This window comes from Pelecanus crispus, chromosome 1 (genome assembly GCF_030463565.1).
Source record: "Pelecanus crispus isolate bPelCri1 chromosome 1, bPelCri1.pri, whole genome shotgun sequence".
NCBI classification, from domain to species: domain Eukaryota; kingdom Metazoa; phylum Chordata; class Aves; order Pelecaniformes; family Pelecanidae; genus Pelecanus; species Pelecanus crispus.
The window spans coordinates 207830777-207857673 of record NC_134643.1 but is presented as its reverse complement, the minus strand read 5'-3'; the positions used below and the strand labels follow the sequence as shown (position 1 = coordinate 207857673).

Genomic DNA, 26897 nt, shown 5'->3' with positions numbered 1-26897 from the left:
AAAGGTATTCTTGATTAAGTTGAACTTAAAAAAAAATTTCTTTATTCTAGACAGTACCATTAATAACCTGACAGCCAATATTAAAATAAAAAGTGACCATTCAAACTCATAAATAGAATTAAAAAGTAAAATGACCTGGTTCCCAATAACTGGGAGATACAAGGTGCTCAGTGCTGTTGGGGAAAAACAAAACAAAAATTATCCTATAATCTACCTATTAGATACCTTAACAGAAGTTTAGGAGCCTAGTATTGGTGCCTTGTTTAAAGATCTATAGCTGTATACCTGCAAATTCCTGAAGCTCAAATACTTCACACACACACCCCCAGCTGGAAAACATTTATTCTATTATATTTTGCTACATGAGAAGAGGACAATCATGTGATTTTAAGTTTTCCTAACGCATGCATCACATTGGTACTGGAAATACAGGAAATGGTATCTCCTTCTCAAATTAAATGTTGATGTAGCTTTGCATATTCTTTTATAATTAACCAAACTCAACACTGTATTTTGTCATTTAAAGCAAATGAAAAGCAACTTTTCAACTAAATTTGAAGCCAGCTATCTCACCTACAACATTAAAGCAGCAAGCCTTATAAATGTATATTTCAAATCGTACACTTGCCTAAATTAGGGAATTGTTACCTTTTTATTTAGCTTCAGCCAAGTTGAGTAGCCTTTGCTGTCCACATACTGTAGCCCAAAAAACCAGACTTCACGAAGACCAACAGTTTTCACCACCTAAAGATAAATGATCAGTAATCATGAGTAATCACTACAACAGGATTTTTTTAATGGTAATTAAGCTACAGAAACCATCTCAAACTGAAATATAATCAAGTTTTAAAAGAACAAAAATATTTAAATAGTGGCAAAACATCAGGTTCAGGGAAGCATTCACCTCAGAGTTCTAAATAAACTCAAACACCATGTTGCCAAACTGCCAACTGGAGTGTGTGGCTTACTGCATACATCAAACTCAGCACCTGAGGAATACAAGGTAGCAAACAGGACCCTGGTATTTAAAAGCATGTCTGGGAAGAGAACTGCAGACCTACAGACAAGTACTTCCACTTCAACAGAAGACAACTGGTGAAACTGTAATAAAGAATAATACTTGTGGACAAATATGAGGTAATGAGGATAAATCACCTCCTTCAAATATTTTTGAGCTCTTCTAAGAATTAATGATAAAAGGGATAAGGATGATCTAACTGATAAACCATACATGAATTTCCTGTAAGATTTCTGATCAGGTCTGTCACCAAAGGCTACTAAAGAAACAAAACTGTCCTTGAATAGAGGGAAGATCTTTTTATGGATATACTAGTTAAAAAGAAAGAGAAAAAAAAAAACCAAACCCCAAACTGTTCTCACAACAGACTTGTAGTGTAACCACCAGGGAAGTCCCCAAGGACTTCATATTTGATCTGCAAAAAAGGATTAAACTGATGTGACAAAATATGCTGTAGAAAACCTTCCATAAAGATCTGTGAATGAACAGTTAAAAGGAAGATGAACCTCAATAAAAAATTATATTTAATAAAAATAAAATACTATACGTAAAAGACAACAATTTGAATTATGCAAACAAAGTTCTCATAAAGGAAAAAAGCAACAAATGTGTTATATTACTATACACATCTATGGTATTCCCAAATCTCTAATACCACATCTGGACTGGTCTCATCAACTTAAAAAACGATGCTGCAGCACTGGAAATGTTTCAGAAATGTTGAAAAGAATGATCAGTGACATGGAACATTTTCTGCATAGCTAAGATGATAACTAACGCTACTGAGAGAAATGAGGAAAGGAAAAATATGATATACGTCTATAAAACTTGCATGGCACGTAGAAGGAAAATAGAGAATGATTATTCATTATTTCTCATGACGTAAGAATTAAGAGAATCAACAGAAATCATTAGATAGCAGGTTCAAAGCAAACAAAAAGAAGCACTTTTACTACACAGTGTGTAATGAAACTGTGGAACTATCTTGCAAGTCTTTAGCATAGTAAAAGTACACATGGATTCAATAAGCAATTAATCAGAAAGGTCCAGCAAAGATTATTAAATAACTGTAAACTCTGGCTCCAAAAGATCCAGTATGGCAGTACTTACGTATGTTCTCAGGTTGGACCATGCTGGCAAGCTGGTTTACTGAAGGCTGTTTTATGGAAGTATTCAGATGCATGTGAAGTAAATAGAATTTTACACATAGATCCTCCTCCATTTTAAAGTAGTACTATCGGGTTGCAAAATTAAGATTTTGAAAATTAGAAAGTGTCACAAGATAGCTGTGCAAATTTACTTCTGATGCCTTGCATATTTGCATTATTACTTAACAATCATTCAACTGCACCCTTTTTCCTCTTCTACCCTTTCACGTTCAAGCTCCAAAGCACAGAACGGACAACATTCATGGATCCAACCTGATTCCTTTAGTGAGCAGTTGTTTTCTCTAGAATTCCTACATCATTTACTTTAGAACATAAGAAATGTTAAGAACAAGTTTACATTACTAGTATGGTCCCGAGTAACATTAAATTTGGTGTCCCAACACAGACATTTCAGACCTACTGCTTCTGTTGGCACAGATCTCCTACACGATGCTGACCAAATTACTTATGGCTTTATGAGATGACTCCGAGAATGCTCTTCACTTTGCAGCTGTCCAAGTTGAGCCTCTGTACCTGATCAGCTCTCTGAGCTGCAAAAGCCAGTAAAAACTGCAGATGCTCAACAGCTAGCCCATAAGGCATAAGGAGACAAGCGCCTATGCTCACGCCAAAACATTTTGCTCTCACCTGCTAACTACAGCCCTTCAACAGAAGCACATTGCACGTTATTTAAATACAGACAACTTGTCTACCACAGTTACACATGCTTGCAAATCAACACTAAAACCAGCTTACACATTAGCCTGTTTTACTTCACTCCACAAATAAGGAATGAGCATCATCTATCACTGCCTCTCAGCTCAAAGGAAAGAGGAAAAAAAAAAATTCTGAAACTTTGTACCAAGGTAATATAAGCACTTATGCACTGCAGTAGCATGATATGTAAAATAAGTACAGAATGAGAAACATAGGAGTTTGATTCTGGCTCAAAAGATTCATCATGTGGCTTCAGGCAAGTCTTCATCACATCTGAAAATAGATTTATCCACCACCACATCCTACAGCTTGACTACTAATAGGCAATAAAAACTTCTTGGAGAAGAAAAGCAATCAGAGCCATACACATGTTTTAGCAAATCAAAACATACACATAAAGACAACCTAGCAAGAATTTGAGTCAGCTTCTGAAAGATAGTAAGGGATGCTTCTGAGACATCTGGAAAGGACAGTGAGGTGTAACTTGAAACAAAGGAGACAACCCTCCCATTCTTTCTGAATGGCAACTACAATAAACCAGAGGTACTGATGCTCAGTGCTAACACCTTACTGAAAACAACAGAACAAAACAACCTCCACCATTACCACCAGTGTGTGTAAACCACAGGGTTCTTCCTCTGCTAGGAAAGTTATAGATACTAAATTGGTTCACTAAAGGAGGACATATCCACTCTTGCCCATTCTGACAACTGATAGGATAGACAGAAGAACTGACAATAAGTATGTTAAGACACCTTCTGAAATATGAGTGATTTAAAAAAAAAAAGGGGGGGGGGTGCAATAAATAAGAACTATACTGAGTTTCACAATGGAAGAGAAAAAGAGAAAGCCACAGATGTCAAATCCTGAATTCTTGTGTGCTAGCAGATGAAGATGATGAAAACACACACATGGAACGGGAAACAAATCAACAACTCCAGAAAACACCAATTAAAAGCTTAAAAGAACCACTGACTGAAAAAAAAGGACAAGTTGTTTGCCAAAAACGTAGAGGAGCACTAGACAACAGCTAAATTCATGGAGAGGTTCTTTTCTGCAAGCAATAACCAACAAGTCTGCTGTCACATCCACCATTTCTGCATAAACCTTGAAGACCAACACTCTCAATAACAGTGCGTGCTGGTTTTGCCTGGGATACTGCTTCATAGTAGCTAGTATGGGGCTATGTTTTGGATTTGTGCTGGAAACAGTGTTGATAACAGAGGGATGTTTTAGTTATTGCTGAGCAGTGCTTACACAGAGGCAAGGCCTTTTCTGCTTCTCACACCACCCCACCAGCAAGTAGGCTGGAGGTGCACAAGAAGATGGGAGGGAACACAGCTGGGACAGCTGACCCCAACTGACCAAAGGGATATTCCATACCATATGACATCATGCTCAGCATATAAAGCTGGGGGAAGAAGGAAGAGGGGGGTCATTTGGAGTGATGGCGTTTGTCTTCCCAAGTAACCGTTACGTGTGATGGAGCCCTGCTTTCCTGGAGGCGGCTGAACACCTGCCTGCCAATGGCAAGTAGTGAATGCATTCCTTGTTTTGCTTTGCTTGCACGTGTGGCTTTTGCTTCACCTATTAAACCGCCTTTATCTCAACCCATGAGTTTTCACACTTTCACCCTTCTGATTGGGGCAGGGAGTGAGCGAGTGGTGTGTGGGGCTTAGTTGCCAGCTGGGGTTAAGCCATGACACAGCTGTTCAAGTATCTTTCTGTAGAGAAATAGCATAACTTTTGTCTGAAAATTTCATGCTGGTTTTGCAATACAGTTCAGTTCTTGATGTTACTCTGTGGAACTCACATGAATTTAAGATCAGACTGAAAATGCTTCTCTCCTCACACACAACTGTGCTGGTTGATTTTGCATGACCTAACAATTTTTCAATTTAAAATTCCAGAAGTTGATTGTAAGAGCTGGTGAGATGTCAAAAGCCACACAGTGAATTGAGGAACAAAGTTGAAGAGAACATGAAAAAGAATTCAGAGCTGTATCTTTGTTCTCTGTTTGTGAATGCCTCAATTTGGATGAACCTGATTACCTGGGCACAAGACATTACACAGCAGAATGTCACCCCACCCAATACTGCATGGCAGAAGATAGCAGAAGTTGGCAAATAAATACGTATTTATTGGTTTCTTGAGGAGAAACAAAATGACACGTTGACAAGCTTCTAAACATTTTCTAGAACACTCCACAACCTAGATCAAAAAATTGTTTCAAGATTCTGATGGCTAACATCCCATGAAATGAATGAGAGAACAACCCTTTTTAAGAAATCATTCTTTTAGCCCGTTTGACTGGTGTACGAGACACACTATCAAGTAAGAATGTGTAGTTCTGATGGGTCTGCAATCCATAAGCACATTAAAGCCATCATTTTCACTTTTCCCACTTAGTCTTTTTTTTTTTTTAATAACTTAAATTTCAAACTGGATCATAGGACAACATTACTTTTCTAACATTCAGGGAAGTGAAAAAGTGTCACAGCTTCCATTCTTGGAAAAAAAATAAAAGATGTTAGCATTCCTTAATGAACTTTTATTGTTACATTCATTATTAAATAATGAAGGCTATATAAATTTCTCATACATGTGATTCTAACAATTACATTGCAGTTGCAATTATAATGTGATTAGACACAAAAAGTACCATTAATTTCAAAGCAGTTCTATACGCATGATTCAGCTGAAGCCTCACTGTTAACCTATTTACACGGAGCTGTCTTTGAATTTAATACATTCCATGAGAAGTAATGAAGAAGTTCAAACTAACTGAGAGCATAGCTTAGATAATGTAAGGAAAAATGTAATCTATACATGAGAACACTTCTACTTTCTCAAACTATGCTTTAATACCCACAATAGTTTTATGTGTTCGTACACATACATACACAGAGACACACATAAGTTACCTGATCAAAGAGCTGCTTGCCTGTTGTATTGGGCTGGATGGCAAATTCCAACTCTGCATCCATTGTGGTTACCCTGACATTGATCTACAGAAAATAAAGAAATATTTAAATCATACTGTAACAGTGTAATGCTTCTATATACTGTGATTAGCCTGTAAGAAACAATATATGGTAAGTAAATTCAACAATTTTAATAGTCTTGTATACACACAGAACACAGCAGATATAAAACTGGAAAATTTGAATCAGCAAAAAAATCTCATCTTTTATTTAGTATAAAAGCATATTTAGGATAATATTTAACACTAGGTTTGAAGGTCAAACGAGGGAACAAAGTTCAAAATCAATTTAATGGGATAGCTGGCGTAACTCCTGAATACTCAGAGAACACTGGGACATTCAGCTATTGGGCACTATCTTTCAGCAGGCTTCCCAAATGTGTGCAAAAGGAAAAGTTCCTAGTCATACACATTATCATTTTAAGGTATTCATACTTGGCAACATAAAGAGACAAGCAGCCCCCTGCCCTGCCATTTCTAAAATTAAGAGGTTCAGCGGTCTTAAAGTATATAAGACTAGAGCTTGTAGACCTTAGGACAGATTAATAGCAGATTTTTTCATCAATAGAAGGAGGAACTATAGAAGTTAGCTCCCCTTAATACTGATCCCATTCAATTTCCTTACTGCAAGACTGAAAACCCACCACTATTCAATGAAAAACTTCTTTCTCCTGAAATAGAGGACCATTTTCCAGATGACTCCTGACAGTCACCATTCTTATTTGTTCTAAAACAAGCAGTCAAATATTCCAGGAGATATCTGGATGCCTACCTTATTTGGAAGTACAACAGCCTGTTCCAATTTCTCTTCAACTGGTACACACAGAAGTGAGAATTTTCATGAAACAAAGTACTAAATGCACAGTACTGTCTTCTCACTATTAAAATGATCCCTCATTCCTACTGCCAGGGTATCACACTGTATTTATCTTCAGTGAATAGGAATATAAAGTGTTAAAGGTCAAATCTACTTTGCTATAAATGCAAAAACCAGAAACATTAAACTTATTTAAGGCACACAGATATATTCTAATTTCTCTCTCTACTATAAAATATGGAAAAAGAATAAATTAGGACTTGTATTACAGGTTCTTACACTACTCGATCTATGCCTGTGTAAACCATTTCCATTAACTATTTCCCTAATTTTGCCACCAGGTGGAATACTTTGAGAAGTGAGAGTCTGGAAAAGTCTCCACAAGACAGAACGCAGAAGGGAGATCTAAGGTGCAAAAAAGAAGACCGGATAGAAGTTAGTTCCCGTGCAACAGATTAAGCTTGTTCACTCCTTTCTTTACAGAATCACAGAATGGTTGGGGGTGGAAGGGACCTCTGGAGATCATCTGGTCCAACGCCTACCCCTGCTAAAGCAGATTCACCTAGAGCAGGTTGCACAGGATTGCATCCAGCTGGGTTCTGAGTATCTCCAGAGAAGGAGACTCTACAGCCTCTGTGAGCAGCCTGTTCCAATGCTCTGTCACCCTCAAAGTAAAGAAGTTTTTCCTCATATTCAGATGGAACTTCCTGTGTTTCAGTTTGTGCCCGTTGCCCCTTGTCCTGTCGCTGGGCGCCACTGAAAGGAGTCTGGCCCCATCTTCCTGACACCCACCCTTAAGATATTTGTAAGCATTTATAAGATCCTCTCTCAGTCTCCTCCAGGCTAAACAGACCCAGCTCTCTCAGCCTTTCCTCATAAAAGAGGTGCTCCAGTCCCCTAACCATCTTCATAGCCCTCCACTGGATTCTTTCCAGTAGTTCCTTGTCTTTCTTGAACTGGGGAGCCCAGAACTGGACACAGCACTCCAGATGTGGCCTCACCAGGGCAGAGTAGAGGGGGAGGATAACCTGCCTCGACCTGCTGGCCACACTCTTCCTAATGCACCCCAGGATACCACTGGCCTTCTTGGCTGCAAGGACACATTTAGTGTCAAGGTAAACAACTTTGGGCATGAGCTGGATACACAAGACAAGAGTAGCGAGAGTCTGAGGACCTCTAGGTTATAGACCTGCAAACAAGGAAGATAGCAGGGGGTTAGCAAACTTTTTTTGTGTGCAAACGTGGACAAAGAACAGGAGTTGAAGGCTTTGGAGTAAAAGATGGTAAACTTTTATTGCAAAAAGAAAATTAGAGGGTGTGTGTCAGTAGGAGGGAAAAGAGGTGTTTTCTGTAGACTCATTCTGCCCATTTCGAACGCAAAAAAACCTGCTTATTCTCTAACAGAATGACCTGTTTTAAATGGTAGGTCTATCCAACTGCCAGTTGCACTGGTTTAAGTGTGGGGGGTTGCACCTTAACTACAAGAAGTTAATTTTTTTAAGCAGTTTTTCAATTATAAAAATGAAGCCTGCTTCAAGGCAGCTACAAGTAAGCAAGTTACAAGGGATAAGGCTAAAATGTAACTTTATTAAATGCCAAAGCACTCTGTTATGTAACAGCAGCATTGCCAAAACAAGATGTATCACAGAAGATCTACAAAGCACAGCAAGTTCAACTAATTGCAGTTGACCTTTTAGAGTTGCAGCAGAAGCTTTTTACATAAATATCCTTGTAACAAATGTAATCTCCTACAAATGCAAGAATTACTAGCTGAAAATCTATATCCCCCACAAGAACTAAAACACTCAAATAGTAAAATAAAAGATGTAATGCAGAGGCAAACTCAACACAGCCTGTAGATTCTGTTTACTTCTGGGTGTTACTGCCTCAAATAAAAGTAGAATGCTATGAGTACACAACTGCTACATCTGCAATAGATACAAACACACATTAGGAGTACCTGGTCACTTACATGCATTACAGTACCTGTTTAAGTCTTCAGCAATTTTCTTTTTCTTTGAACTTTGGATTAACAGATTGCCCAACTGCTAATTAATATTTACACTTTCAGTTCTACTAAGAAAGTCACAAATTAAATGATAGCAATTTTAAAGTGTTACCTTCTATGATATGAGTTATTTAAGAAGAGATTTACAAAGGCAACACTACACTTGATTATTTTCCTTCTGAAGACATTTGGACTAACTGAGATTTTTGGCATACAAATACTGAGCTTTTACAACCTTATAACATTGTTTCACAGCTTCAGTTATTTCTGGGCAAGGAAAAGTAAGAAGGTTACTTTTGGCAAAACCTGAGACTGAGCCCAGAAGGTTTACTTATTTACTCCAAACCTTGATCACACAGCATGATCTCAACAAAATCAAACCTCTGGTGTCAGCTGTGTTGTCTGTAAAATAAAGCTAACCAACAACATTAAGAAGAGTCACGGGGGAAGTTTCCACATTATAAATAAGGCAGGGAATTGAGAAAATGTAAGCAGAGAAAGAAAGCCCAGTAAATTCAGCAATGGACTGTCACTCATAATCTGCTGTTGAGTATCCAGCTACTTTGAAGCAACACTCCTAATGTGACACTGGTGACAGGGGGAAATTATCTGAACCACAAATTATGAAGACAGACACTAATCTGAACATAATTACTCTGAACCAACTTTACCACATGAATACAGAAACAGGAAGGAGCTCTTGCAATGGTGACGAGAAATGTACAAAGGTTTCCTGCAGCAAGTGTTGGAAGGCTACCACTACTCATACCACAAGACCCATGTAATGCCTGCTTTTCAATCTTGCTCTCACCACGATTACACACCTTCCTTCAAAATTCAGAAACCATGACAAAGCACTAGACAAGACTTAGCCAATTACTTCAGCTGCTCAGTTGTGAGACAAATCCCGTTCTGCTGTACATGGGCTCAGGGTAAGAGCTGCAACAAGCCTCATGTTGCAGTCAAGGTATAATTTTGACTGAACTCTAAGTAGATATGCCTTGTAAGGATCCTACTCTGGTAAACTAATCAAGAAACTCTCTAGGTGGTTCTGCATTTCATAGGAGTATGCCTGAGCAAACATCTTTTTTTTTTTTTTTTTTAAAAGGTTAGAAGGTGGCTATACGCAAACATTATTTTTGGTGTCACAATTTATATCACTTACTACTGACCTAGAGATCTCTCTGCAAATATTAAATACTAAAATATCATGCTGACCATGTCCGGGAAATATTTAAAAATGCTATTATAGGCTTAGTAACTGGGTAACTTAGACTTTGTGAATCTTCTGGCAAGGTCCATGTGGCAAGAGATCCTCCCCTCCTCCTCCACGGATCAGGCAATGTCATACCCAAATGGCAGCTCTGCGATGACAGACAGAATTGCCACCTGGCAATACAGCACCCCTAGACCAGCCCTCTTACATCCAGCGCCAGAAATCACTGACTTAGGCCACCGTGACATACATGGTAAACAAAAAAACCCAACAGACAATCAAAAAACTCCAATGCTTCCAACACCCAACCCACAGAGCTATATATGGCTTTAATGCGGACGATATAAGACAGCTTCTCAGCTCCCACTTTAGATATATGACTATTAGTGATGTTCGTTCAGTAAAGCCAGGACAGAAAGTACACTCTTGTGCTGGGAAGAAGGTGGCATTCAAAAAAAACCCCACAACCCATAGGCAAAATGTTAACACCTTTAGCGTTTGCCTCTTTCTGGCATCATTTCATCCTGAATATATTGCCTTTATGCAACTATACATTAAATTACATAAGCCAAGCACCTAGACAAGCACAGGCTGTATTTAAAAGGCCATAATGGAAAAAAAAAATCAAAGGGCAGGTTAACAAGTTATTTTATTTTTTTAAAAAAAATTCCAAGAGGAAGAAAATGCTTAGCACAAAGTTTCCTTCAGCTGGCTCCCTTTAAGGGTGCATTTTATAAACAAAGCTGCTGTAAGAAGGAATAGAGAACACAGTGAAGTTTAGCATAACATAGAAAAAAGTCTGCTGGACATTTAGGAAAATGCTACTGCAAAGCTCTATTTTAGACCACCAAATCTGTTTAGAATACCAACACCTACCTCACAGCTTTTAAAGTGATTATTTAGCTTGGCTCATTTGCCTATACTGAGCAAAATAAACAAGTGGCCAGAGACAGAAACCTTTCACCATAAAAGGATCACCAAACATTTGGAAAAAATCGTTACAAAAAGTTTTTCCTTATTTCTGACAAAAGTGCTTTGTCCCAATATCTGGGTACATATACATATTTTTTTAGTCTATTTGTAATAAACTTTTCCCAAATAATAATGCTTTAAACCCTTGCATTGTGACAGTTATCATCTTCACCTTATAGAATCGTAGAATGGTTTGGGTTGGAAGGTACCTTTAGAGGTCACCTAGCCCAACCCCCCTGCAGTGAGCAGGGACAGCTTTAACCAGATCAGGTTGCTCAGAGCCCCGTCCAACCTCACCTTGAATGTTGCCAGGGATTGGGCATCTACCACCTTTCCGGGCAACCTGTTCCAGTGTTTCACCACCCTCAGTGTAAAAAATGTCTTCTATCTAGTCTGAATCTACCCTCTTTTAGTTTAAAACCATTACCCCTTGTCCTAGTGCTACAGGCCCTGCTAAAAAGTTTGTCCACATCTCTCTCATAAGCCCCCTTTAAGTACTGAAAGGCCGCAAGAAGGTCTCCTTGCAGCCTTCTCTTCTCCAGGCTGAACAACCCCAACTCTCTCAGCCTTTCTTTAAAGAAGAGCTGCTCCATCCTGCTGATCATTTTTGTGGCCCTCCTCTGGACCCACTCCAACAGGTCCATGTCTTTCCTGTACTGAGGGCCCCAGAGCTGGACGGGGTACTCCACATGAGCTCTCACCAGAGTAGAAGGGCAGAATCACCTCCCTTGACCTGCTGGCCACGCTTGTTGTGGTGCAGCCCAGGATATGGTTGGCCTTTTGAGCTGCGAGCGCACATTGCCGGCTCATGTCCAGCTTCTCATCCACCAGTACCCCCAAGCCCTTCTCCGCAGGGCTGCTCTCAATCCCTTCATCCCCCAGCCTGTATTGATACCAGGGGTTGCCCTGACCTAGGTGCAGGACCTTGCACTTGGCCTCGTTGAACCTCATGAAGTTCACATGGGCCCACTTCTCAAGCTTGTCCAGGTCCTTGGCATCAGAACTAGCAGCCTCAGTTTATCTGTATTTTACCAGACTTCATAGAAAGGCTTGGGTTGGAAGGGACATTGAAGCTCATCAGTTCCAACCGCCGCTGCCATGGGCAGGGATACTTTCCACTAAACCAGGTTGCTCAAAGCCACATCCAACCTGGCCTTGAATGCTTCCAGGGATGCAGCATCCACAACTTCTCTGGGCAACCTGTTCCAGTGCCTCACCACCCTCACAGTGAAGAAATTGACTTGCTTCAGAATGATTAAACTCAGTCAAGGGAAAGGGAAGAACACATACTTACATGTTGATTATTCTTTGAGAAGGGAGCAACTGATGTTTTGATAACAAATGTTGCTAATGGGTTATGAGGACATTTGCCACAGCTCACAAAGTAGTATTTATAAAAAACAACCTAAGCAATTTATTCATGAAAGAACGTATCCAAACCAATACAATTAACATACCTGGAACAATAAACATCCATGTGCACATATTAAAAGCACGCATTTCATACGGGAATTCCATTTTTGTTGTATTCTTTCACTGCTTTCAGGACGTGAAAAAAATATTGCTACACTTCCTTGTAGTATCTAACTTCAACTCTCCACAATTTAATGGGATATTACACAGTCACCACATTAACCCTTGGACCTCTCCTCAAACGTAGATACACTCCATAGAATATGTACAAAAACTGACTGTTAGCTTAATAGTCTAATACTTCCTATTACTCTACTTCAGCCATCATTTGCAGATATTAGTTGTGGCACTTCAGCTTTCATCAGGAAGCCCAAAACTGAGTAGGTACCAATACTTAATAAGAAAACCATTTAAAATTACATGAAAAAGATTTCCAGTGGTTTTGCTTTGTTTTAGTAAATGCAATATGAATTAATCACATGTAAAAGCCACAGAAACCAGTCCAATTCTTGTAAGAAAATTGCATATAGCAAAAAAAGTTTCTTCTAAGAGTTTCTTCATACTAGTTCAGCTGAATACTATTATCAAGTTTGCACATTAAATTATTTGTGTTAAGGAATAGAAGTATATTGGTACCACTGCTTTACACAGTGTACCAATATACACAGCACACTCTCCTCATCAACCTCAAAGCAGATATAGGAAGAGATGCAAGAGAAAAATTAATGAAAAAAAAGGTAAAAAGTTAAGGATTAAACAGCATCAGGAACAGAAGGCTATAGAATAATGATAAATAGATTTTACTAATAGACAAATCAGAAGAAAGCAGTCCTCCAAACTGACATCAGTTGTCTATTCATGCTGCAGAAATAAATCATACATTCAAACCATAATTCAAATACTGCACTACATACCTCAAAGATTTTCCTGTAAAACAACACTCTAGTCAAAAATTAATTTATACACTATTTCAATTCAACCACTTTACAGAAATTAACTTGATCTTGTAAATATTAATTCAAATTTTAAATATCCATATTATTCCCAAATCTGATATCTACTCCTTCTGAATACACAATATCATAAAATGTTGGAAGTCTAGAAAAAGAATTCTTTTTTAATCTTAAGCTTTGACATCTACCTGTTACTACCCAGCATAATGCTTTCTCTTTCACGCCTTGCAGTCTTGTAGAAAAATGCTGCAAACTACCAAAACCAGCTGATAATTTTAACTCCTCTTACACCCCATAAATGCGACTAATATTTCAGTCAATTAGACCTAATCTTCTTAGCCTATGAAATGATTAACAGTTATGTAACTAATGATGCCTAATTTTAGTTTCTATGTTTCTATTTTTGGTGAAGATCTGGGAGAATGGCATACAGCTGAGAAACATTTTGTATCTGTTCTTTTAGGAAGAAAGCACTGAAAATAAGATTCAACAAATATTCTATTCTTCACTAGAGCACACTGAAAACAGCCCTATTAACAACTCCAATTTTGATTACAGCAGCAAAGACCTAATTAAACAGTCACCAATTTTTTTTAGATGGATCACAACAGAAGCTAAGTGAAAGTTAATTTTGCACTGCTAGGCACAACTGAGAATATTAAGTCTCAGAACTATTTTGTTCTAAAAGTAGAGGAGATGCTGAGCGAACTGCTTGAAAGAATGGAAAGCCACTTTGTTATAAACACAGCCAAAGTGAACAAACAGACTTTTCTACTGAAGCAATCAAACAAGAAAATGTTTCAATAATATATATTTTTCAGACACATATTACCTCAGGACAATAGGACAATATATTAAAGTCACTTTTACCCTTTCAAAACAGCCTTTTCACCCAAGCTATTTAACCTAGTAGCCTCTAAGAGAGAAAAATTCCAAACACAGAAGAACAATGACCTTTTACTACCATGTATAAGATCATTCACAGTGGCATGAACCTTACTTCAGACTCAGACTTCCAGGAAAAACGAAAGATCTTTGCTTTGAAATTCAGCTATGCCAAGACCCTTTACTGGTCTTAATTTACGTAATTTTGTCTGGAATACCACATAACTTTTCAAAATGAAAGCAAGAAAGTGAAACCGAAATCTATACCACTGTTTTTTCTGTGATTTAGTGTTTACTGATTTCATTTAAACCAACCTACAGTTTAATTATTTGTTACACATAAGAAAAAAAAAAATCATTCCAAAAACGTGGAGAGAATTTACTTATAGTTGTACTGCACAGGTTCACATATTTACAAGATGACCAGATTTTCTGAAAACTGGCAATTGGATCATTACAGCAGAATCTGGAAAAAAAATATATACCTAAATAGGTCACAGTAATACAAAGAAGGGAGCTATAAAATAACAGTCATAATTCTCACCACTTAGATTAACTGGGTTTCTTTAGTTCTTATCCATGATTATTTCATTAGTTTTCAGGTTAAAAGACCTCCAGTAATAAAACTACAGAACACTGACAGTCTTATTGCAACAGCTGTCAAAAATAAAGAACAAGGAGTCGAAGCACAAATAGTTTCTGGACTACAAGTACATTTGGTTATTGTGGATTGTCTTTAAAGACAACTGGTAAGAGCTACAGTGTATGTCCAGAGCAAAAGACCTTCTAAAGTCCAGTACTATCAAACCCTAGCAGAACAGCAAGACTCTTCAAAGAACAATGTGGGATTCATTAAACATAACCAACGACTAGGCTGTTTAGTCTCCAAAGAGGGGGGGAGAAAAAAAGGAGCGGGGCAGGGGGGCGGAGGGGGCAGGGAGAAGTTCCAAAGTGATCTACCATTTAAGAAGCAGCCAGAGCAAAATCTGAGGTTTGATTTTTATAGGGAAAATTACTTTATCTTTGGCATGTGTGTTACTTCTTCATTCACTGATTACCAATTATAATTACAGCAACCTGTAGTTCACAGGAAGAAATCCATATGACATTTTTTGGGAAATGTAATCAATTTAATTTCATTTTTTAATGGCTCCTTTCACTTGGCTTCTTTCTAAGATCTCACACACGCCTACATGGTCAGGAGACATACGAGAACATCCCAACATATGAGAACTTTTTATATAAAGCCCCTCATAAAAGGAAAAAAAAAAAAAATTATCTCATCTTTGGCATGAGTCCAGCTTCTTTCCTAAGATCTGGTAGCTAATTTCCATTCCTAGGGTGGATGTGAGCTTTTCCAACACCTCTGCAATCTCAGTTCTAAGGATATTGCTCTTCTTGTGAACAACCCTAAAACTGTATTTCCTATGATTTTCTCAGGTCCTTAAAACAGGGGGAACCCTGCCTGCCTAAATTTCATGGTTCCAATCCCAGATTTTAAAAAGAAGTAACCTCACTCAGGCTGTCTTTTTTTCTAGTCATCACTTCTGTGACTTCATTGCTCTGTAGCTGCATGAAATCGAGGGCCTCAGGAACCACATGGGCTCACAGTGACCTTTTGCCTTATTCATAAAATACAGTTTTCCAGTTGAGAAGCTCTATCAAAGGCACTACTCAATTATCAGCCAGGACTCAAAAAGGTCAGAAAACGGTATGCTGCTAATTCCTTTTCCTGCCCTTAACAGTGCAGCTTTCTGTAAGAAGGGGGCAGGATACAAATAACGAGTTCCAGCTTCAGAAAGTGCTAAGATATTGCCCCTGATCCACCGGGGCGGGGGGGGGGGCGGGGGAAGAAGAAATTACAGAAGCAATCTGATATGGCCAGTTGGTCATTAGACCAACAGCAAAGCTCAGAACAGAACTTCTAGCCCTTGAACAGTCCCATGATCACATTATTCACTAAGCTGTACCAGTTCCAAATACTGGTGTGCCATACAGACTGTTTATGCTGGTAACTTCTGATTAACAGAAAAAACCTTTTCGACATCTATGTATAGGTATGTATATGTGTACACACATGCACACAGACATATTTATTCTTAGTAATAGATCTGCCCTGCTCCTAATCTACTACCTCAATGAAACATCAGTAAACAAAGAAAGCCTGAAGGCTACTACATAAACCAATTGAGTTGAATAGAAATAATCTCCCCTGACAACTTGGTTCCCTTTCCGAATGCTTTGCTCACTAGATACAAGAGGAAGAAACAATCAAAAGTAATTTAACACATGGCAGATGAAATCCTAAGCAACCAATATTACACCAACAGCAAAAGAATCAAGCTGCTGAATAAGTATCTCTTCAGAGAATTCTAGAACTATTATCAAAACAAAAGTTGGATATTTTATTTTTCCCCTGGATAGAAAGTGGATAAACCCTTATTTCAGCTGAAGTCAGATGAATAGGGGACCACAAACATTGCTTATTTCCTCCCTTCAACACTAACCTTCTAGGTTATACCCTCTACCATGGTAAAACTACCGCGGTAAAACTACCACCCAACTTAGCGCCTGTTGCTATCACAGACATTTTACACATGTTCTGTCTTCCCCTGCCAAACCCTGCAGCAAATCCTTCCACTGATTCTCAGAGACATGGAGTCAGGCTCAAATTATGCCTCCATTAACCACTGTATGTCATCTCATCTCAAAGTCAACAATTCCTGAAAAGTCATTCGTCCTGCCAGCCAAATGGGCTCTAAGTTCATTGTGGTTTACAAGCACTGCCCCCATCTCCAAGTGTGCTCCATGCAGCTTGCAGTACTGAGCTTGCTTAATCTTTTTTCACATGTTGGTATTAAACTATGTCAACTCCAGTTGTAGTACATTATTAGACCTTACAAAATCTAGGAAGGGCAGAGTCAAAACCACTAGAGCTGTTATAAGATCACCACTCTAAAACGTGAAAACCCTGCCAGATTTTAGATGAGTAAGCTCATCTAAAGTAAGATGAGAACAGCTACTTACTGGTTTCGGCATTTTTTCTTGTTTTCTTTAGTCTCTTGTCCACTTAAGTCTTCTACAAACTCTTTGTCCCTTTCTGTCAAAAACAAAATTTAAAGGGTTGTTGTTTTTAAATTAATCATAACAGAGTTCATGTACATCACAGCAAATAGTATGAATTCCAAAGCAGGTAAACAAGTGCTCTATATATACAAAATACACTTTTCACTAGATAACAAATAAAAAGCAACTAAGTTAGCCAGTACCAGAATCTACAGGTCTCTAAGTAGTAATATCCCTTCTAGCTTTTGTAGAATAATAATCCATTTATGTTAGAATAAAGAGACAACAGTTCCCGAAGTGCTACAAATTCTTTTAAAAACTTTTGATATCAGACATCTTTTAGTATTAAAAAAACTTTAACATTATTTGCGAGGAAGTAAAATTTGTACAAGGAACTCCAAAGCTGCAATTTAATCTGTCAACTCTAGTCAAACTTGAAACATCATGAAAACAAAGAAAAAAACTAACATGATTTTAAAGCATCAAAATTGTATTTTGTGTCTATAAAAGCATCCATTTGTCTCAGTGAAAGAATGATAAGGTCTTTTTTCCCAAATGAAGAAAAATGCAAGTACACCATCACAATAAAAAAAAAAGCAGAAAATCTGCTTTGCTTGAAATAGAGCTTTTCTTTTTTTTAAAAAAAAAGCAGAAAGGCTGTAAGTTATGTCTACATGGTAATGAAAGTATTCACTATTTTGTTCTGTTCCAGAAAAGTTTTTATGCCTTGAAAATGTTATTGGTAGTTAGCATCCTGCCTCCTCTTCCATTCATTCTAACTCAGAAAGAATAAGCACACTTCTAAAGTAATGACTTCCATGAATCAGTCCTGCTGCTGGTCTCCAAAGAGTACCAAAGGCGGCATTACCTTCAAAAATAGTATTAACTGGAATTACAGTTATACTAAGAAAACTGAAAGCGACATACTATTCTGAATAATCCAAGATTCCAGTATTATAACTCCATGACTGCATCAGATGGGTAAAATTTTCAGAAGTGTTTAAATATATATATAAAAAATATATATAAGGAGAAAACCAAAATGTTTAGAGAATCAAAAGCAAACTTTTGTATAAATGATTTCTCATTCATAATGAAAAATGCAAATATAAAGTACCATTATATATATTTATAAAATAAGTTATTTTTCCTTGTTGCTTGGCAATAAAAAAAATACAGTAAGTATCAGAAACATTTGCACAGCAACCTAGGGTGCATTAGCATTTTGGTTTTATTTCTTCTTCTTATCTGCAGAGATATGTTTGAAAAGAAGGAATGGAAAAAAGAGATAAAGGATGAAAACAGACTTTAAGAAGCATCAATGTTGCTGGCTGGTAAAGAAAAATGAATGTTAAGACCAAAGATTACAGAAAGAGAGATCTAATGGTATAATGCAGATAAGGAGCTGTCCTGGTTTTTACTGGGATAAAGTTAATTTTCCTCCTGGCATAGTAGCTGTGTTCTGAATTTAGTAGGAGAAGAATGTTGATAACACGCTGATGTTTTTAGTTGTTGCTGAGTACTGCTTATGCTAGTCAAGGACTTTTCAGCTTCCCATGCTCTGCCAGGCGCACAAGAAACTGGGAGGGGGCACAGCCAGAACAGTTGATCCAAACTGCCCAAAGGGCTATTCCATACCATATGGCATCATGCTCAGTATATAAACTGGGGGGGGTTGGTTGGGGGGCAGAGCGATCGCTGCTCAGGGACTGACTGGGTCAGTGTGTGGTGAGCAATTGCATTGTGCATCACTTGTTTTGTATATTCTTTTATCATTATTATTATTATTACTTTCTCTTCCTCTGCTGTCCTATTAAACTGCCTTTATCTCAACCCAAGCACTTTACTTTTTTTTTTTTTTTTTTTTTTCCTTCCCCTGATTCTCTCCCGATCCCACCGGGGAGCAGGGAGGGTAAGCGAGCGGCTGTGGGGTGCTTACTTGCTGACTGGGGTTAAACCACGACAGGAGCAAATTTAATGAAAAATCAGCCTGAAAAAATTAAAACAGTATCTTTAACTTATATTCATTATGACATAATTAAGGTAGCACAACTATAAAGGTATAATACAACGTTTGCCTAGCATAAAGACAATTACATTCCAGTAGATTATTTTTTAATTACAGAACATATTCTAAAGTATTGGACAGTATCAGTAAGACTACTTTACTATTGTCAGGTGTCATTCGATATATTCTTGAAGAATATGAATACACTTTTCCACAATCCCCCTCCTCCTTTTCTTTTAAACCAAAAAAGCTTTCAGGGGGAAGAGAAAAAGAAAAAAATAGGAAAAAAAAAAAAAAACCACCACCAAAAAAACCCCCCAAGGTTTGAGTCCTTGCAACACTGGCTTTTGATAAAATTCAATAGCACATTTCCAGTTCACAGAAGAGATTGCCCCCTCTTCTCCCCTCCTTTCCCTAATGTACTCCTCAGAAAATTCAAAAGAGTAGTAAAAAGCAAAACACGCTTGGCTCTAACATCTGCTAACAGTAAGCAGGATTCCGAGCTGTTGTAATCCCTGCGTTCACCTTTTTGCCAGTAAAGGCTCATTGCTTGCAAAACTGAAGGCAGATTGAAGCCCTAGAGTTAAACTCAGTTAATTAACAATGCAAAAGCTAAATTAGATTCTCATCCACCATTTCATAAGCATGCCAACTCAACAGTACTAAAAGGAATAGAAAGTAACGAAACCATTTTTATGTGCTTATAGTTATATTAGCATGGAAAAGAAGGGGTATGGTAGGATGACCAGTAAGTAAGTCCAGTCTCCAGGAGACAAATGAGAGCATGCGGCACAAGGCCAAGATTTGTGTTATCAACTGATTACTTTCTGCCGTCTTTCTAAGAGAGACCATGTCTATCACTTTCTAAAATGACTGTCATACCCTCATACATTTTATCATTGCAACTTCTTTCATAAATATGACCCAACTTTTTGCTTTGGGTTTTACCCCAACATTTTGTTAAACTGCTGCCACCAACCCTAAATTACTTATTTGAAAACATATTTTAAAACCTTAAGGTAATTTTAAAAATCAGAAACGTGACTACAAAGTTTTATTGGCTAATTCTCTGTCATCAAATCACAACTAGTAGACATGTAATTTAAATAAGTTTACAGAATTAACATTTATTATTTCACACGCAATAAAACAAAGCTATCAGCTAAAAAGTAAGAATTCTCTTGTGCAAAACTCAATAAAAATGAAGTCTTGCTGTCAGCCCCACAGATCTCATGGGCCTGATAAATTATCACAGTACACAAGCAGCAGAAAAAAATCTATGCAAAACAAATAATAGCCCAGGTATTTTTTGTTGAAGTGTTTGCTGTAATACCTTTTAATACCTTTTATTAGAATTAAGCAAAAAAGTACCATTTCTTTAAAAAAGAAAGAAATTTAATAAATTTAGACCCAACTATGCTGAACTTGTTTCTATTTCAGATCATAAGACCTTGTGCAAAATTATAAGGAATAAAAAAAAAAACCACCACAAAACTCAGCTGATAGGGTCTACAACTTAAGCTCATGGACCATTGTTTCCATTTTATATATAATGCAAAAAACAGCCTGTGTCTGTATGCTTTCATACTCACAATGTTATGCAATTTCAAAACAGCAGATTCACACAAAAGCATTGCAACTAAGTACCATAGGTATATAAAGTTCAAGAAGTTCACAGATCTTAAAATTGTGCAAAATTTGAAATCAATTAAGCACTGAATAGAAAAATAACACTCTATCTTTCCCAATTATTGGCACCAGCTAACAGTAAAACCAAAACAAACATAAGAAAGATATTTGGCCAGAAGAAACAAGAAAATCACTGCCAGGCAAAATACTGTGCATCTCCACTATTATTACTGGAGTGGGAGTATTATTTCCAATAAATTGATATTTAGCGGATGCAACCATATCAGCTTTACTAAATTTTTATCTTTGAAACAATTAATTACTTATACTTACTTTTATTAATTATAATTATTTTTATTACTTATACTTACTTTTATCTTAACACTCATGTGAAATGGCATTGCAAATAGAGAGGAAAAAAAACAGCCAGCTGGGATCAGGAATCATATCCCCGTCGCTTCCTGCATTCTGAAACCAGCTTGTGACCTACTAGACATAAAGGCTCATCGCTTTGGCATTTCAATTCCCACAGGTGCCTCTTCCAAGTCATGATGAGCAGGGTTGTAATTTTGCAGAGTTCCTACTGCTACAACACTCCAGCCCTCGAGAGCTTCACAGCACATGCAGCTATCTGGACCCCAGACCAAACCACCAAAATATCAGCAGGCTCCACATCACAAACAAACCAAAAAAATCATCCAGAACTTCAAGAATTCTCTTGAAATGAAGAACTGTGATTTCCATTCATTTCACTACAAGCCAGTTAGGATTTTTAAATCAGTACCATCCATGTTTCCAGTTATGCCACAGAAGCCAACAAATAAATCAATTGTTGAAAGATGACAAAGAAAGCTTTCTTCGGGAAATGATGGTGCATAAAATGCTTGATGCCCAAATTCCGTCAAATAATTTATGCAACAGCTGTTTTCAAAAGAAACATTCATACACACAGCCACGGGTCTAAGGGTAGGAGGCAGAAGGCTTGAGCAGGACGCCTGGCTGGCAGAGACCCAACCCTCAAAAGTGGCATCCCTACCTGACAGCTTAGGACCTTCTCTCAGAAGCAGTCTCTTCAGCAGCGTGCCTGCCTCCTAAGCTCTCACAACAGGTTCATCATCTATTTTCCTACATAGAGACGGCAGGGACCACAGAGCTTTAGCCACAGCAATACAACTAACTCATTCATTTACAGGAACTTATTTAAAATTAACATACTTTTTCGTTTCAAAGTCTTATACCATTCCATTCTCTGAGATACCTAGAAGTTTTACATCTTTGGGGAGGCAGCAATAGGCAACTTAGGGCCACTGTACCCGACTAACTGGTCTCAGCTTTCTACAAAAAAACCCGCCTCTCTACTCCAAAGCAGCCTGTGAATGCCTGCAGGGCAATCATCTTTTACACTAACAGCTCCCTAATGGCACACTTGCTGCCGTCCAATAAAGAAGTTCATTTGCCACAGACTTCTGCATACATCTTTTTCAGACAGACAGAAAGGTCGTCTACATAATTGTCTGCGATGTAAGCAAGCCAAAGGGGGAACCAAAACAAGCAATCTATCTCACAAAAAAAGGAACAAAAGAAAAATAAAGAGCTGAATTCAATAACTAACACATAATAATTGAGATTTGACCAGTGCTAGATATCACATGCAGAGTATTACACACCAACTTTTTTTTAGTGTTGTATCTTTACCTTCTTTAAACCACCATTTCCCCCAATCCTCCCTTCCCTGAAATACTCGAGATATGCTTGCTGTCTCTCTGAAAAATAATTGCAATATAACCCGTACAATTGTTATACATTCAATGTATTTTTAGTTAAATGTATTTTGAAGAGTGAAGTGTTTCTTCCAAACTGGAGTTCCTGAGAACTTCAGAAGTACAAACAAAAACTTGGCAGTTGCCAACACAGTAGTTAAACAAAAAGCAACACAGACCAACCAAAGAATATTCGTGCAATACTTGCAGTTTTACTAGTTAATAAACTGGTATGCTATAGATGTGCTATACCATTTACATACAGTTTACATTTATTAATTTTAGTAACCTTACTTCAAATTTTAGCTTCAGAGTACCCACAACTGCACTATTTGAAGTAACTCTAAGATTTTGAAGAGTCCTACAGTGACAGGATGGCAAATCTTTCCATGTACATCTGATATACAAGCAAAAATGGAAACTAAGAAGCGTGACTGATGCAGGTACTCTGTTATTTCAAGGTGAAATAAACCTTTATCTAAAAACACAGTCAGCAAAGAATTATGACACAACTGAAATCCTGGGTATATCCCATCTCAAAACCAGGTATTGTATCTTCTGAATAATGCTGTTAAGTCTCTTAGAACTAGTTCCATAAAATAAAGAATACTTAGGAACATGAACTGGCCACTCACATCAGTCTCCATATACACTAGCTAGAGTTCTTAAATCGAGATGTTCTAGTGTAAAGATTATTAACTCTCTTCTGGGGCCAATGTAATATTTGTTTTTCCTTGTACTACAATGACTTGAAGGTTTCGTTTCACAGAGTGATTAATAAACATCTAAAGCAGAAAGGAAAAAAAGGTTTTAAATTCAAAGCACAGCTAAAAATTAGCCTACTGGTAAAGTTAGCCCACAGATGCAGCCCTTCAATGTTGAAAGGAAAGAGTTTACCCAGGCCCCTTCAGCTCTGGAGTAAACTTGCTGAGCATGCAAGATACACTGAGTGCTGCTTTAATGGAGCAGTATCTTTCAACAATCAGGACTTTCTTCAGAAGTTTGTATAAAGCTTTGTTTACATTTACAGACTTGAAAATCCTCCCTTTCCTCTACTCCCACAGACTCCTAATGCAACACAAAGTGACAGGACAGCTTTAGATCTATTTAACACATCCAACAGAAAGAAGTAATTCCTTGAACAACTTCCCTCTTCACCTCTGCCAACAGAGGTATCCCTTCTCAAAAACCTGAGCAAGACTGTTGAAGAAGGCCATATACCTATCCTGGCAGCGGCTAAAGTAACCTTCTTTACCAGGAACTGCCTTCTAATACCATAACTTCTACACTTCTTACCCCCCTAATTTTGCATCTTGTAGATGGATCCACATTCTCACTCTCTTTATGGCTTTACCTAATTTTCTGTGAACCACCCTTTTTTTTTCTGGCAGCTCTATTATCATCAAGCCCTGCAATGCTCTCTACTGCAACGGCAGAAACAGTCAGACCAGAACTCCTTTTGTCATCTCTGCAAACACTTTTACACCATTTCTTTCAGTCAGCATGCAATGAAAAGTCTCTGGACAGCTCCTGACATGTCACACCGTATCATTTTCTGTGTGTTTTCTAAAGCTGTTTGTTGTACTTTTGCTCTCTAGTCTCCCAACCTGATAGAAGAGCTGTGTCACTTCGGCACAAAGCTTGGAAATACACCACTGCCTTGCAATTGCCATTTGCTGGGAGGTTGCTTATCTGGGAACATTGCACTGACTTGCAGTTTATTTTTCTGACAGCCCCTCTTATGCTAAATCAATAGATCAATAGAGGCAAGCCTTATAATTCAATAAAAGGTTACTGCTTGTCTCTATCTTTAACGATCACAAAACTACCTCATCACAGTAGCCATAACGTTACTGTATACCAATTCCACGCCTTCCCTCGCAACACACGTTGCCCAGCAGCACTGTGCCAATGCACTATATAAGAGCTGACAGCAACAATGGTATTTCTACGGTCTCCTGAATATGCGAAGTGCTGTGCAAGCAGATGCATCCTCAAAACGCTTCTGTGACATAAACACGATCACAAGCATCTCTGATGAAAACAAAACAGAGTAAGATGCAGGGACACGTCTGAGGCCTGACACAAACCAGTCACAAAGACAGAATTAATTAAAACTCAGAAATGCAACGCCCGTAACTCAGGTAAAAAAAGTGGAATCTTTTTAAAAGCCGGCACCAGAAAGAGGAACATGAAATACTCGTCTAGGGTGTTACATAGACTGGAAAAGACAGCTTAACAGCACCTTACAACTGATGTGATTAGTTGTGTTGGCACGGAGTCCAAAGAGTTATTTTTTTCACGTTCGAATTAAGGAAACGGACAAAAGAGAAACGAATTCCACAAAGTTAAATCTAAAACCCCTTATCTGCCCTCGACTTTAAGCGGCAAGGTTAATTACAAATGCCCACGACTTGTACAAAGCACTCATCCATTCAAAAAAAAAAACAATGCACAAAGGCTCATTCAGGGCCCCGGTGCCCGTTACGTCGGTCAGTATTTAAGGACTCTAAAAACGTGCATTTGTTGAAAACAATAGACAGCAACAGATGCTTCGCAGAACTTGTTTATGAAGTAATTCCTTATTATTCTTCCACGCCGCCACAGTCAGCTGGCCGACCCGACTGCCACATGTCTGCCGTAACCTCAAGAGCCGCCACGCTCGGGGACATGAATAATGCAGAGGGGGCTGCGCGGCGCGGGCACGCCGCGGGCGCGCTCCCGGCCCTTCCCCAACAAAGCGCCCGCCCGCCCGCCGCCCCGGGCCCCCTGCCCGCCGCCGGGGTCGCCGCCCCGGGCCCCCCTCCCCGCCGCGCCCCGGACACGAGCGGGGCGCCGCCACGCCGCGCCGCCGCCGCAGCAAGTCGCCCCGCTGCGGGCCGCTGCCCTCCCCCGCCCCCCGAGGGCCGCGGGCGGCCTCCCGCCCCCGGCCGCCGCCAGCGCGGCGGGGGAGCGGGCCCCCGCGGCCCCGGCCCTCCGCCCCCGCGCTGCGCTCCGGGCCGCCGCGGCAGCCGAGACCCCGCCCCCGCGGCCGCTGACAGCCGCCCGCGCTCCCCTCGCCTCAGCGCCCCGCGGGGCCAGCGCGGCGGCGCGGCCGCTGCCGGCGCCCCCACCTCACCTGGGGCTCCGCTCCCCCGCGAGCGGGGCGGGCGCTCCGCGGCGCCGGGCGGAGCGGGGGGGACGAGACCGCGGGGCAGGGTGCTGGGCGCGGCGCTCTCCGCTGCTGCTGGGGCGGGGCGGGGCAGGGCAGGGCGGTGCCCCCCGCCCCCGCCGCGCAGCTCCCCCCTGGCAGCGGGGCTGGCGGCCGCTGTGGGGCCGCCCCGCGCTGCTCGCGGCGCCGCCGGGGACGAGGCGCCAAGCGCGGCGGCCGCTGACAGCTCCGCAATATGGCGGCGGCCGCCGCCGTTCAGATTTTCCCCCCCTATCAGATGTTGCTCCTGCGCCCGCACTGGGCATGCGCGGCGCCGCCGGGCATGCGCGTCGGGCGGCGCGAAGCCGCTGCCCGTAGTGCCGGCGCTGGTGGAGGGGCGCGGGGGCTGGGTGCGCGCGGGGGCTGGCGGCGCGCGGAAGGAGCCGTGCGCGGCCGCGGTGAGGCGGCACCAATGTCGCGGCCCTGAGGGGGTGGCGGCCGGGGCTCCCCTCGGGGGACGCGGCCGGGGAGGGACCGGCTCGCCTGGGGGGACAGCGAGGGTGAGAGACGGAGCTCCCGTGAGGGGACGGCGGCGAGCGCCCACCCTGTGAGGCGGCGGCCGGGGCACGACGACCCCGAGCCCCGCCGGAGCCCGCACCGCGCTGCGGCCCCGCTGCTGGGAGCTTGGCAGCGGCCTGCCCGCTGGGGCTGAGCCGGTGCTGGGAGACGCGAGTGCCCCGCGGAAATCACCCCAGCCCAGCTCTGGCCGCGCGTGTTTGCTTGCAGTAGCCGCTCAGCGGTAAAGCTGTCCTCGAAAAACTCACAGAAGTGAGGAGAAGATGAGGAGAAAGAGCTCTTCCGTCAGCACAGCTGGGCAGCCGGGGAAAGAAAATGTCAGTAAAGCCTGAGCCAGGGAGGGGGGAGCTGGTAGCGTGGATGTTTTCCATTCAAAGCCCTGCGAGGAAATACCGTGCCCGCCGTTTTGGCTGGGGAGAAAGCGGCAGGCGTGTTTCGGGGGCCCTGCGGGCGTGGGTGCGATAGGCGCGGCTGGGGCGCGGCGGGAGCCCGGCTGCTCGGGCAGATAGGGTGGCACGGGGCTGGCGGCGGCACCAGCCGGCGGGGAGCAGCGGGCAGGAGCGGGGCTCGGGGTGTGGCGGGCTGGGAAGGCTCAAGC

General features: G+C 40.5%; 1 protein-coding gene across 8 annotated transcripts in view; it reads right to left on the bottom strand.

The window, feature by feature from the left end:
• Positions 1-26684, bottom strand: part of RDX (radixin) — a 52270-nt gene extending 25586 nt beyond the window's left edge. For 5 of the 8 annotated variants that reach the window (XR_012831792.1, XM_075724183.1, XM_075724176.1 and 2 more), the window contains exons 1-4: positions 26548-26684; positions 17158-17230; positions 5808-5891; positions 649-744 (exon numbers count right to left, since the gene is read on the bottom strand). Coding sequence is in view for 5 of the 8 variants with exons in the window: in XM_075724183.1 (XP_075580298.1) it covers positions 649-744; positions 5808-5891; positions 17158-17169 (192 nt within the window). In the remaining 3 variants the exon portion in view is untranslated. Of the gene's footprint in view, positions 1-648; positions 745-5807; positions 5892-17157; positions 17231-21204; positions 21291-25711; positions 25751-26547 lie in introns of those variants that run through there. The other 3 variants (XR_012831793.1, XR_012831794.1, XM_075724199.1) reach the window with 3 other exon arrangements.
• Between the last annotated feature and the right edge of the window lie 213 nt (positions 26685-26897).